The sequence below is a fragment of the Castanea sativa genome, chromosome 7 (assembly GCF_040712315.1).
Source record: "Castanea sativa cultivar Marrone di Chiusa Pesio chromosome 7, ASM4071231v1".
Classification (NCBI taxonomy): domain Eukaryota; kingdom Viridiplantae; phylum Streptophyta; class Magnoliopsida; order Fagales; family Fagaceae; genus Castanea; species Castanea sativa.
This window is the reverse complement of record NC_134019.1, coordinates 26535162-26550658: the sequence shown is the minus strand read 5'-3', so window position 1 is coordinate 26550658 and position 15497 is coordinate 26535162. Positions and strand designations below refer to the sequence as shown.

At 31.5% G+C, this 15497-nt stretch overlaps 1 protein-coding gene across 1 annotated transcript; it reads right to left on the bottom strand.

Moving 5' to 3' along the window:
- Positions 1 to 5872: 5872 nt before the first annotated feature.
- Positions 5873 to 8335, bottom strand: LOC142642085 (large ribosomal subunit protein eL38z/eL38y-like). The gene is made up of 3 exons (XM_075816441.1): positions 8136 to 8335; positions 6349 to 6532; positions 5873 to 6205 (listed from the first exon to the last, which is right to left on the bottom strand). Exons 1-3 carry the CDS (start codon positions 8136 to 8138, stop codon positions 6183 to 6185), a joined length of 210 nt encoding a protein of 69 aa, XP_075672556.1. The 5' UTR covers positions 8139 to 8335; the 3' UTR covers positions 5873 to 6182.
- Between the last annotated feature and the right edge of the window lie 7162 nt (positions 8336 to 15497).

The following is a 15497-nucleotide window of genomic DNA, read 5'->3' as shown; positions in this document are numbered from 1 at the left end:
GTTGAAGACTTTAATCTCATTAGAATCGCTAGCTAAAATGGAAGTCCTAAATTATTTAGGATTCCTTAAACACTAATGAATCAAAAATTAGTTATATAGAACTCTATTCTTAATATACTAGATAAAGTATTCTAATCTCATTAGAAACTACTAGCCTCATCCCACGCGCTTCGTGCTTGCGATGAGGCTTTTTTTTTTTTTAGTGGTAGTAGCAAAAAAAAAAATCTATGTTTTTTTATTATATATATATATATATATATATATAATTTTTATTTTGAGAATCTAATTTATAAGTGGATAAATAAATTTGAAAATCAATAGGAGAGCGTGACTCTATTTTTTAGTCAATATTTTAGTGGAAGTTAAGGTTGTATTTTTACCGGGTTGTCCTTTAGTTTTGTCTCTGTTTAAACATAGGGATGTATGGATATTTTAGAACAAAAAAAATCCGATCCAAACAGGAGAATCCCATTAAATAGTAGTATAAATATAACTTTAATTAGAATTTTAATCTCATTAAAAACCTCTAATTAAAACAAATTAAGGACTTTTAATCATACAACAATTTAGGACTAAGAGTTCTATTTAACTAACATCTTTAATCTCATTAGGTCTTTTAGTCAGATAATGATTAATGTATGTCCTTAATTTTTAAAGACTATAAAATTAATCACATAGCCTTGCTTTTTATCAAAATTTTAACACTTAGTCAAAAACAAGTGAAAATTCAAAATTCAGTGCCTTCGATCGGTTGAACCTACTACTCGATCGATCGAAAAATGAAGAAATTCATCACAAAGGTTCTGCCTCATTCGATTGATTCTCGATTCATGTTTGATCGATTGAAAAAAAAACATTCGATCGATCGAAAGGAATTCTTGATCGATTGAGACAATGAAGAATTTCATCATAAAGCTTTTGCCTAACTCGATCGGTTCTCAATTCCTCTTCGATCAATTGAAAAGTACATTCGATCGATCAAAACTCACAAAACTGATTTTTTTTTTTAGAATTTTTTGGGAACCGTTTTTGACATCTTCAATATTCTTCCGTCAAAGACACCTTTTGATTTTATGAATGAAGACATAATCCTAATCTCATTAGGAATAAATTTCATAGTCCTAGCATTAACATGAGAGCATCTATATCCATGCATCTCCATATAATTTGCAAGACATGAAACACAGTTAAACATACGGATCAAAGGCATCCAAGGTAATTAACATATGCTTATAAGATGGCCAACTAGCATTAACGTTAAATTGTCTCATTATCATTATCCTAAATAACGAAAACAAAAACTGTCAAGGAAACAAATGTTAACACGTTAATAACATCAACAATAGTCATTGAATAAAATGCAACAACTATACCCAATTGTCTACTATATCCATGGCAGTGCAAAACGTAATGCTCACACTAGATATATCTACCAGTTTCATTTAAGAAACTTCAAATCTGATGTCTAAAAGGAAATATTACATGATTACATGTACATCAACGTACATGATTCCTGTCCGATCATGTTTATAAACTTATCTGAATAAACCCATTAGCAATTAATGTAGATGGTGTCCTTGACAAATACAAACACCAAAAAAGCACAGCACAAAAACAAAAAGTTACAGTCGTGGCCTCAAGTAACAATTAATATATCACTTATATTAATCACAGCAGTTCTTTTCTTTTTTTTTATAGATACAAGATAGAATTTTTACTCTAGCATAATCTAGGTATATATGCGTGTGAAACTCCCTCCTGGAGACTTAAACCTCCGCTCTTACCCCCCACACTTCACAAGTACTTATACTTGTAAAGTGACCACCGCACCAAGGATGCACGGTGGTAATCACAGCAGTTCCAAAACAAAACAAAATTATGCAAAAACTTTATTGCAAAAAATTAAATCACCAAGAAAACTATTTTCTTTAATTCTAAAATCCAATCACATGTTATACAAGCATGATATTGAAGACCGCTCTGATACCAATTGTTGAAAAAAGTGATTTTGTATCTCATACAAAACACACAGCGAAAGCAACAAACACAGATCTACTTCATTCATGAGAGAGCCTTGAATTCTAGAACAAAGAATAGAAAGTGCACAAGATGCAATGAAATTCAAAAACAAGACCTAAGAATACCTTTAATCTTCATCTCAATTCCACATAGTGCCCAAGAAGCGTGGTCTCTCAATCAATCTTTATATACGTTAATTCTCAAAGAAAAATCATTCTTCTTCTCCTTGTAGAGAAAAAATTTTTTCTTTCTTTTCATCATACGTACATTCTAACTACATTAGTAGTTACTTTATTTAATAACTCTTATTAAATAAAAAAACTAATTATCTAATTGGGTTAGTCTTTTGGGCCTACCTAATTGGGTTTTAGTTTGTAGCTTGAGATGGGACCAAATGGAACAAATAAGACTCTATTTCCAATGGGTCTTGGGCTTTTCCGTCAGCTCTTGACAAGTTCAAAATTACCATTAATTATATTTAATATCACTATATAAATATAATTACACTTTAGGCCTTATTAATAAATTATATCTCAAGACTCTAATGATATCATTTGACCCCTCTATGAAATATTCATAGTGAACAAAATCATAATAAACTGTCACTTTGTAAACAACTATTTTATCCTTGATTATCCAGTTTAATCTTTTAATTATTCACATTTATTGAAATTCAATTTCAATAAATAAAAGTTTTAGTAACTCCTTACTAAAGTGGGCGCCCTAAATAACCAATTCTCATTAAACTTATCTCAAGGGGATATTTCATGTCTCTACAAGAGAGATTATGGATTCCATATTGAGAATATGTATTCCCTCAACACTATGTGTGGTTACCTAACATACTGAGGTTTTAACTGTGAATATTAGATCTCACTCCTAATATATCAAAGTAACCTACATTTCATGATCGGGTTCACTACCCTCTTAGGATTGAGAGTCTATGAAATTAGAAGTCGTGAGATTAATTATTCAGGTGATAGTTGTTGATTGAATAATTAGTCTCACAGCGGTCCAATTTAATATGTCTTAACTCTTAAGATACATCAACACATTAACTAGAAGTCTCCACTTCCATGATCAAGACAAACCATCTTAGTTGATGTGTTATAGTCTTCGCAGATGAAATGCCCAATTTCATCACTGCCTACGAATTACATTTTGAGTTTATAAGGAACTTGTGATTTACATCTTCTGTGACTAAATTACATAAATCACATACAATGCATCTCATGGACTATGATAATGTTTCATTAGTTCATTTATAAATAGTCTCATATAATTAAACAATTTAATTATTTATGACATGCCAATAAATTGGATTTTAGGTCATAAACCCCAACAGTTCAAAGGTTAGTAATTATGCAATCATTGAATTAAGAATTTGAAATTAGCTTGAGTGACAAATTTAATCAAAGTAGCAGTAGCATAATTAAGAAATTAATTTCCATAGTGCTAAATAACTAAACAGTGTAATCGTTGATGGACAGTGAGAGTAAAGTTCTTGTGCCTTCTTTTTAAATCTAATCAACGACATTCAAATGAAATATTTAAGAGGAAAAAAAAATGAAAATGCCTTCAAGCGAAAGAATGGAACAATGAAATAAATAAATTACCAACTTAAAAAATCAAAATAAAGGAAAATAAAATTCTTTATCTGAGAAAATACGTTGAAGTACAAAAGAAATGGCCAGTGAAGTACTTGAAAAAGAAAACAATGGACCTTTGAAAAGTAATATGAACAAATTTTGATAAAGACAGAATATTAAAAACCATCCTATGAGTGTTTGTATTGTTAATTATCTCATTAGATAATGACATTAATAAAAAGAAATATTTTATTAAATACCTTCAAATTCTATTTGCGTTGTTGCCTCAACTCATTCTTCTAGCTACTTGTGTGTGTTTTTTGGCGTTGTTGCCTCAACTCATTCTTCTCACTACTTGTGTGTGTTTTTTGGAATTTGCAGGAGACTTGAGGATAGATATTAGACAACATTGTAACTTCTTGATGAGAAAAGGAAATTTGAAATTCTAAAAGAGTGGAAGACTGAACATTTAAATTTCAATTTATAAACTAATGGGAGAGTGCAATAGTCAGACATTTTTTTAGGGGGTGTTAATAGGTGTATTTTTACTGTTTTATCCTCAATTATTTTTGTTTGTTAAACATTGGATGCAAGAGTATTTTTAAACCACAAAAAAAGTCTAATTTAGAGAGGAAAATCTTATTATAAATAGTATAGATACATACTTATACTTTTTCCTCTTCACATGCCATCGATATGCAATTGTAGTATGCAATTGTGTCTGCGACATACTCTATGTCCGACATAGACACAGGAGATTTTGCCATGTCCTTGCTTCTGAGCTTTATTTACATGCTGTACATGCTTCCTGATTAATCAGTTAAAACCATCTTATTAGTCCATTGAAGACCCATAACTGACCCCAAAAGTTTGGGGGGATTAATACTTTGTTGTTGTTGATGTATACTTTACTTAATTGGTGTTGGTGCATCAAAGAATGAAGATCCAGAATATCAATTGGCGTCATTTCCCTCAGAACTAAATCATTTAGAAACATAATATTCTATGACTACCAATAAATTAAACATCTAGATAATACTTTTTTTTTTTTTTGGCTAATTTAGAATGGTTTCATTAACCATATAAAAAAAATTATCAATTGTAAATTCTTAAAAAAGAAAAGTTGTATTCTAGTGCTTTTAATATCAACACACTTAAGAGCATTCACATTAGTTCGTCTAAAGTTTTCCGTCTATTTTAATATAAAAACTTACTTTTTCTATTTTACATAGACACTTTATAAAAACACATATATCAATTTATCTATTATACACACTCTTTTATTTAAATAATATTTTTTTCTCAATTTTTTTTATTTTTTCTCATTACCCCACCTAACACTCTTTCCCCCCCCCCCCCCCCCCCCTTTTTTTTTTTTTCTCTCATTACCCCACCTTAACACTCTTTCTCCCTTTTTTTCTCTGAACACAGACTCCCTTTCTTCTTCTTTTCCATATCTCTATTTTCCCTGAACGCACCTATCTGTCTTCTCCTTCTTCTTTTGCAATTTGGGTTTTATTGTAGAGGACGATTTTGGGTTTGCAATTTAGGTTTGATTATGGGTAGTGATTTTGTCCATAGAAAGCAAAGATTTGGGCAGAGAAATTGGTGATTTTGGGCAAATTTGCAATTGCTTCTTCTTCGGCATCCTCTTCTTTCTTTCTTCTTCTTCTTCTTTTTTCAATTTGAGTTTGATTATTTATATGAATTTGATGAATTTGGATCTAGAATTTAGAACGATTTTGATGATTTGTATAGATTTTTTCTGTTGCAGGATTGAAGAAAAGGTAAAGGAGGAAGAGGGTAGAGGAAGAGAGAACATTGGATGAGAAATAAAATTAAGTAAAATAATCATTTAGAAAGCTACATCAACCATATTTGTACAGTTACTATAACAATATTGGATATAAACAGTAATATAAATGGACTGATGCGGCTAGATTTTGAACAAAAAATGTGTAAAATTATACACTTTTTTTTTACACCAATTGGTGCAAGAGCTCTTAATTTTTAGTTTTAACATGAATGATGAAACACAGTTATCTTACATGGCAGGATGTGGCACTCTGTGACAAACAAATAGACACAGCAACAGTTACAAATAATATAATCCAATATGCTAGGATCAGGTAAGCTTAAATGAAAGAGAGCATATGCAACATGCTTAACAACCAGGCCACTATAAATATTCCACTCTGCTGCTGCTAGTCTAGCCTCTTAACAGACTAGTCCAACCCAGGAGCATCATTCTGTTTGCAAAAAACTGAAGGAATCGCTTAGCCTCAAACTAATTTCAAACCGAAAAGGTAAAGATAAAGAATACAGCTAAGCCATCCATAAATTGAACAAACAGAAAAAACAAACAAAAGTCCAAAGGAAACTGCAATAATGCAAAATTCCCGAGTTCAGATTTTCAAATGCTTTTGAGGGGTCATATCCTCCTAGAACTTAGTGGATGACCAGGCCCAAACCCATTAGAAATTAAGTACTTCAACTACTGAGAAAAAGCACAAAATAAAGCAAAATCTCATTCTCTCTAGTAACCATTTGACATGCTTTTGAGGGGTCATATCCTCACAGGTCTTGCACGCTCAAACCTGCAAACAAGTAAGCCAGGAAAAGTCAGCTAATTGTCAATAGAAATAAGGTCTTTCGATACCCAAAGATGAAAAGAAACCAAAATAAGACACCAAATGCACCCATCATGCCCATTAATAAAAAGTAATTCTTTCATACTGACCGGGAGGGAGAGATTGCTTCAACTTTTCAGCCTTCTCTGCATCAAACACACAAAGTGTGTACAGGTACTTGGAGCAACGGACCTTGAACTTGACAACATCCTTGCCCTTCTTGATTTTCACAGAACGTGCATCTTTCCTTCTTGCAGTGAGAAGGAAATCTTTAATCTCGTGGATTTGCTTAGGCTGTGTATTGGAACAGATAACAGAAACAATTAGCGAAATAATTGACAAGGCAATCAAATAAGAAAATGAAGAGTTGGCAACTCAAGAACAATATAAATCACTTTGAATTGCATCAAAAGAAGGATAATCAGATAACAAAAGATATGGTACAATATCTTTTGCCTCTCTAGCATTCATTTTTTTAATAAGTACACCTCTCAAGAATTCATTAGAGCAAGATGTATTAGTAAATATCGCCATGATCAAGATATAATTTAAATTTTAAATCCAAAGTTCTCTTTCAACTTCAAGATAATTTGACACTAAAATTATGACTTCTGTGGTTATGAGTAGAGAACATCCTAAGCCTTTAAGAAGGAAATTTTGATAAGAGTGTAACAATTTCAGCAATCGGACATTGATCCCAATACAAAATTTAGAATCCAACTGAAATAAGGAAGATTTGAATTGTTGAATAAAATTCACAGCAATAAGAGATAGGTGATGTCTTCTAAATGAAAAACCACAATTTCAACCTATTAGAACGCTCCACTATGCCTAAACCTCAGAATAGGAACAAAAGCTAATGCTATCCAGTAGATATATCTAGAAAGATGTAGTAGATAGTGCTTGAATTTAACTTCAGATATCCCTGCATTTGCAGACTCTATTATACATTTGTGTGAAGGGAAGTTATATATAAGAAAGAAAAACCTCCCTGTATCACTCATCAAGTTTCTTTTTACATTTCCAAGACCTACATCTATCCAACAAAACAATACAGGGAAATAGAATTGATTAGCCGAAGGATGATGACAAGAAAGTGCGAGGTAACACGAGCACAACACAAGCATGTGCCACTTCCCTCTTTGTCTCGTGCCTGTAACCACACCACACAAAAGAAGAGCCCCTTTGACCAACCAACAAAGAGAGACAATGCGCAATCCTAGGAAGCCAACCCCCGTTCATACATCTGTAAGCATCCACCAACATATGCCTGCCTAAAAAAATCAAAACATCTATATAATTTTCCTATAGAACTCTGCTCATTGTAACAACAATCCTCTACCTAATCCTCTACTCCCACTATTTATTGTAATCTCCAGACAGAGTCAAGGTATTCAGATTATCCCAAGAGAATATGTTACCATCTACCTAAACGAAGAATTAAACCGACAAATTTGTTAAGTTTATCTTGCTTATATCTAGACTACCATTTTTTTTCATAAAGATATTTTTGGAGCAACTAAATCAATCACCATTTTTGTAGTTCAATTTAGCAATTTTGAAATTTTGACCTCTGATCTATATCAATCCTAGCTATAATATTTAAAACTTAATCTTTTTTTTTATTTTAACTGAAAGAAATTAATGGGTCTGAATCCCACACACAAAATCAGCATAACAAAGCTTCCAATAAAATAAACCCAAAACAATAACTACAAATCCCAAAAAATACCCATGCTTTCATTTTCCACACTTCAAATCACAAATCACAACAACAACAAAAAAAAAAAAAAAACAGAACATATCAAACCAAAAACAATATGACAACTGAAACATCATACAACACATGTTATTATTATTATTGACAAAAAGAAGAGAAGATAGAGTAGAAAGATACCATGTTGCTGTGAAGTAGGGACTAGGGACGCCGAAATTCAAAACCCTAATTTGGAGATGTTGAGGTGGAGGGAGGCAAATAAAGACACAACGATAGGTATATATAAGCTGGGCTATCTGTTTTTTTGCTTGGGTTGGTGTGGCTTTTCTTGGGCTGAGCTCAATTTGATACATGTGTTAGTGGGCCTCTTTAAATTATTCTCGTATTAGGGTCCGTTTGTTAAAAACTTTTATACGAAAAACTAATTAAAAACCCGAAAAAATAAGAAAGATGGTGTTCTTCGAACCACATAGATTGGTATCACAAAATATAACCATTAATGGGTCTAAGAAACTCATCAAACACCATGAACATTTTTTTTTTTTTAATTGAGACCATTCAAAGATCGTTTATTGAGCTGTAAAAGTAAAAATAAACACCTAAAAAAAGATAAAACTAAGTAGCTATTTGGGATTGGATTAGAGCTTATTGCTTATTTTTTCTACTATTTATAGGTCCCATGTGAGTTACTTTTTTAGGAAAATTACAACTTACTCACTTATAGTTTAACTGAAATTTAAGTTGTCTACATGTGGTTTGAAATTTGACACTTTACTTACCTGAGATTACCTTAGTTAAAGTTTTATAACCCATTTATGTTAAAAATAGGACAAATATGTAATTTTATTCCACTTTTATGTCCCTCTCCTCCAAAAACACAAAAAACATAAAAATACAAGATCAAAAATAATCCAGCAGAACACTTGCATCATGGGATTTTAAATTACAAGTAGACAACTTAAATTTCAATCAAATCTTAGGTGGGTAAGGTGTCAAATTTCATACCATAGACAGGCAACTTAAATTTCTATCAAATCACAGGTGAGTAAGTTGTAATTTGCCTTTTTTTTTTAAAAAAAAAAATTTAATTTTAACTTTTACTTATATTTCCTTCTATTTGCAGATCCCATGTGAGTTTCCTACTTACTTTATTTAACTTTTACCTTTTATCTACAATACTTTCAGTAAAAAGTTAGATAAATTATTCACAAATAAATACTTAAAATCTCAATCTTAACTCCCAATAAAAGGATGGGCAAAATAAAGCTCACAGCCCTAAGGTTTTGGATGCTACTAGCTAGATTCAAGGCTTCTCAAAAACTGACTAACATGTTCCCTAATCATTGTGAGAAAGAGGAGAAAATAAGTAACAATTTAGGGACCAAGTTGGTCAATTTTGAAAAAACTTAAATTTTGTTGGTATTAGCCCGAACCTTAGAGGTGTTACTGTATTTTACCCTTAAAGAATTTAATAGGAGGAAATAACTACCTCACATTGTCTAGACTCTAGTTTATACAATACTCTACTCTACTACAATCTCATTTATACTAACTAATATAAAAGAGGTAACCAAAGAGGTTAAAAAAAATTGTTTATAAGAAAACTCACTAAAAACAGATTTTTTTTTTTTTTTTTAAATCAAAAGGCTTATTAAAAAAAGTAAAGGTAGAAAATTAAAAATTTTGTTTGTTTCATTGGATAATAAAGGATAGAATATGAGGGTTAACTTTTATCTTTAGATAATTTGTTACATATCTATGTAACACACATAGATTTTTTTTTAAAAGTAAAATTTAAGTACATTGCCTTATGTACAAAACATTAGATTTCCCAAATAAATTCAAACACACGGTTGCATTGACTATTAAAACATAAATAATTTTATTTTTTCCACAAAAATAAATAATTTCAAAACAATCACGTATTTAAATTCAATTTGAGAACATGAATATATTATATTTAAAATACTAAACCTAAATTTTATCCATAAAAAATATGTTGATTTGTGGAAAGACAAATAGTAAGGCCAAAGATTGTCATCACAGAAAAAAATACCTTCTAAAGATCATGGTTTTTAGTTGTGTCTCAAATTTCAATCACAAACTCATATGATCAAGGTAGAGATCAAGTCCTTTGCCCATTTGTTAAGATTCAAGATTCAAAATCATAATTATGGGCAATAGGAAGGAGGCTAAAGTACTAGAAGGTCAATTCATCTAAAATCTTTAACATATGACAATGATATTATCTTATATCGGATTGATTTGTGTTGACAAATTGATTTCTTTCTTTCTAAATGACCTCCCTTATAACATCGTTTTCAAGGATCCAAATATGCTTCCATTTATTTTAGGGTTTTGCTCTGAAATTTAATTGCTTTCAGTTACTATTGACCTTGGAATTTGAATTTGATTTCAAGGCTTGTCTTTAGTCAAGTTTTTTAATTCTATATCTAACTACTGCAGACATAAGATGTAGGCTTCGGGTAATACATACTTAGAGCATCTCCAATAGATTAGCTATATCTCTTTTTTGGAGAGAAAACCCCACTGTTCACACTCCAACAGATTCTCTAAAGACAAAACTTTTCTAAATATTTTTTGAAGTTGCTACAGTAGTTCTCTTAATCTAGAGAACACTATAGCAACTTCAAATCATTATTTTATCTTTAAAAAATACCTGGCTAAAAAAAAAAAAAAACTCTCTTTCCTCCTCTCTTCTTTGTTCATCTGTCTCTCTCTCAAATGTATTAAACGGTAACACAATCAAAACACAAACACAATCTAAAATTAGAATAGAAACAACAGATCAAGAACAGGGAAAAAGACAAATTTAATTAGAACAACAAATCTAAAATCAAAACAAAAACAACAGATCAAAAACATGAAAGCCTATCTAAGCTCCATTGTAACAACAAAGTGAATCAGAACAAGAAAATAAGGAAGAAAAAAAAAAGGATGGACGAAGGCCAACTCTCTTTGCCGGCTATGTGTATGAGTGAAGTGAGATGAAGAAGAAAGAAAATAAAAAAACAAAAATGCAAACATAGAGGAGAAGTCAAAAGATCATGGTCGGCTGTGTGTGTGTGTGAAGTGAGCCGAAGAGGAAAGAAAATAGAAGTAGAATTAGAAGTCAAAAGATCATGCTGGAGAGTGTTCTAGAATCAAGTAGAAATAGAAAAAGTAAGAGAGAGAGAGAGAGAGAGAGAGAGCTGGAGAAAGTGATCCGGAATGAACTAGAAAAAGAAAAAGAAGGGTAGATAGAGATAGGAATGGGATACGTGTGTGGTGGCGAAAAAACCAAGAGAAAAAAAAAAGGAAACATATGTATGAAATTAAGAAAGGAAACATAATATAAAAAATAAGAAATGACAATTAGAAATACTACCACAATATTTTCACAATAAATCTTAAGTAATAGATTGGTATTAGCTAATATTGGTGAGTAAAAAATAATAATTTCAACGGTGGGTTCAAATTAGAATTAGTAACAACTTTCCACATAAGATTTTGATATAATTCTTATGAAAGTATTGCGAAAAATATTGTGAATATAACACTTTTCATTGAAAAATATAATTGTTGGGAATGAATATAGGAAGAATAAATAATGATCAAGAAAAGAATAAAGAATGAATGAAGAAATAATATTTAAATGAGATGGAGAAAATGATAGAGAATCTGTTGGAAAGTGTATTTTAAAAATTAGGTAGGTAAAAGCTAAATGTCACTATTCAATGTTTAAACAGTACAAAAATTTAGATAAGCTACTGGAGATGTTCTTATGGCGGTAGAGTGTAAACACAAAAAAGAAGATGGCTAAGCTTGTATCCTTATGGCTAGAGCCCGCCAATAATTGGGCCCAAAGACTTGCCAAGCCCGACCATTTAATAATTAAGTTTTTCTTATATACTTTGTTATTCTCTATTTAAGAATGCTTTCAGTTTTGTAAAATAGATTTGGGATTGAAAAAAAAAAAATCTTTTGGTCTTATGGTTTGATATCGAGTCCAGCCAACCCTACTAGCTCCTAGTGGTTTCTTTCACTTGATGCTGACTCATAGGTTTATCATTTATTTTCCCTTTGCATTGTTTTGGGTTGTCTTGCGCCAAACCACCACATTATCAATTTAATAAAAATGAAGATACATAAAGTAAAGGAGCAACTAAAATCTGCCAAGAATTATGACTCCCACTACTAAATTAATACTTCAACATCTCTTAAAATTTAGTACATGTTGCTACTCTCAACAATCTAATTATAGTCACTCCTAGACTATCAATTGTTCAAATTTCTTATCTACTCTTAATCAGTTTATCTTACACATCATCTTTTCAAATTACATTTCTATTTTTCTCTTATTCATTCACATTGCTAGGAAGTATGAACTACCAAATCTACTTATTTCATGTCCCCTTTCATAACAGTAAACCCACTGTATAGGCTTCTTCCTTTTCAAATTCAAATAGATAACAAATGATAAAATGTGAGAAATGGTGTGTTTGTATGTTCCAACTCCACTAGAGGCATTAGTGGTAAACGGAATATCAAGCTAAAAGCACCAATCGACAAAACAGTGCCAACGGAGTGACTAGAGGTTGATCTAAACACTAACGAAAACATCTAAGTTGTTGGACAATTGAGAAAGAGACAGATAGAGAGATCATGTCACAACTGTGTCTCTGCCATGTCCAAAATAATATATACATATATACATACTTTTTCCTCTTCACACACTATAGACATGCAATTGTGTCCATGACATATTATGTGTCCGACATAGACACAGGAGATTTTGGTATGTCCTTGCATCTAAGATTTATTTACATGCTTCCTTTTTGGTCAGTTAAAATTATCTTATTAGTCTATTGAAGACCCATAATTGACCCCAAAAGTTTGGGGATTAATACTTTGTTGTTGTTGATGCATAATTTATATGCTTCAACCAATTGGTGCATCAAAGAATGAAGATCTAGAATATCAATTGGTGTTGTTTCCTTGAGAATTAAATCATTTAATAGCATAATATTCTATAACTACAAATAAATTAAACATCTAGATAGTATCTTTTTTATTCTGTTTGGCCAATCTAATCTAATCTAATATCTAATCTAATCTAATCAAATACTATATATAAAAGCAGAAGTCTTTCCTACTATTAAGACCGTGCTGCCATGTAAGAAAAGTGCATATCTAAAATTCTAACACATATATTAGTTAAAAAACGATAAATTATGTTGTTTGGCAACAATAAGCACCGTTTAAAAGCCTCTCTCTAAATAAAAAAATTAACCGGTTAAAATACTATTCACACAGAGATTGAGAGAGAGAGAGGCGATGAGGACTTTCTCCTATCACCAAACCTCCGTTCAATCTAATCAAAAAAAAAAAAAACCTCCGTTCAAAAAATACCATTCCAGAGCACATATTTATAACATAGTGCCTCCCTAACTCTATCAATTCTTTGTTGCAAAGAAAGTCCATACTCTCCTCTAATGACCAAATATTCTAATCAATTTCGTCGCTGATATATTAAGCAAATTAGCAGTCAAGAGTGTCGTTGTTGATGGAGCGCTTGAAGTGGGTATTGATGAATCCAGGCTTTAATTAGTTTGGCCCATGGCTTTGAAATGTAGAAATATCTAAGGTCGTTCATTGTGCGGGGAAAGAGAGCAGATTCCGTCGGAACCATACACCCTTTCACTCCATATTCGGAAGGTACGCATTGAATTTTTCTCGAACTTCTTACCGGCGAAGAGAAAAATATCTAAGGCTGGCTATCACCATAAGTTTCCCCCCCACAGTCCGTTCCATTTCCAGATTTAGACCATCAGATCGCCGGAACCAACATCGACAACGGTACATTATTTTTCTTAATTTTGTAGGTTTGGGTATAAAACATTACTTTTAATTGATTTTTTTTTTTTTTGTTTGGTAGGTTTAGATTTGATTCGTTTTTGTTATGGGTTTTTGGATTCTCTATCAAAATGTTTGTTTTCTCAATTTTAGATATTTGCTTTTGTTTTGTTTTTTGTTTGTTTTTTTAGATTATAGAAATCACTGAAAATATTGATTTTAGTTTGGGCACTTCTGTTTCTAATCTTAACGAAATCTTTGGGATTAAATAAGTATAGAATTGAATGTTGCATTGATACTCATTTTAGGTTTTCCTGCCAAAATACGGTTGAGAGAGAGAGATACGTTGCAGAAATACAAGGAGAAAGAGAACAATAGAGAGAGAGATTCGGTCTGTCTCAATTTCTCTCAAGATTAGAATTCACATAAAGGCCCACTTCCTCCCAACGTCTATCGTCCTTCTGGAACTGCTACCGGTTAGTTTTTCTCTATGCTTTTCAATTTATACATTAAATTAGATCAGGTTTTTATAATTTTGCTAGATTGTTTTTTATTTGAGTTTTTAGGTTATATTTCTGATTAAGGTGTCTGAGTTAGATTTTTTTTTGTGGGTATTTGGTTAAATTAGATCAAGTTTTAATAATTTGGCTGGATTGTTTTTAATTTGTATATATAATAGCAGAAGTTGAGAGGAAGTTGGTTCCTACAATTAAGGGCGTACAGCCATGTAAGAAAAATGGCTATCTAAAATTCAGACATGTATAAGTAAAAAAGCGAAGCGATACATTATGTTGTTTGCCAACACTACAGCACTGTTTAAAAGCCTCTCTATAAATAAAAAAAATAACCGGTAAAAAAACTATGCACACAGAGATAAAAATAGAGAGAGAGAGAGAGGCGATGAGGCCTTTCTCCTATCACTAAGCCTTTGTTCAATCTGAAAAAAAAATAAAAACCTTCGTTCAAAAAAAACCATTCTAGGCTTTGATTAGTTTGGCCCATGGCTTCGAGACGTAAATACTGCCGTCCATTGTGCGGGGAAAGAGAGCAGATTTCATCGGAACCATACACCGAACAGCAAAAACAATCCCCTTCACTCCATGTTTCCCCACCACCTTCCATTCCCTTTCCAAATTCAGACCATCAGATCGCCGGAACCGACATCGACAACGGTACATTTACTTTTAATTGATTTTTTTTGTTCAGTAGGTTTAGATTTGATTCATTTTTGTTATGGGTTTTTGGATTCTTTATCAAAATGTTTGCTTTCTGAATTTTAGATATTTGCTTTTTTTTTTTTTTTTTTTTTAGATTACAGAAATCACTAAAAATATTGATTTTAGTTTGCGTACTTCTGTTTATAATCTTAACAAAATCTTTGGGATTAAATAAGTATAGAATTGAATGTTGCATGTTTTTCTGCCAAAATACGGTTGAGAGATAGATATGTTGCAAAAATACAAGGAGAATTGAGAAAAAGAATAATAGAGAGAGAGATTCAGTTTGTCTCAATTTCTCTCAAGATTAGAATTCACATAAAGGCCTACTTCCTCTCAACGTTTACCGTCCTTCCGGAACTGCTACCGGTTAGTTTTTCTCTTTGCTTTTCAGTTTATACATTAAATTAGATCAGGTTTTTATAATTTTGCTGGATTGTTTTTTATTTGACTTTTTGGGTTATATTTT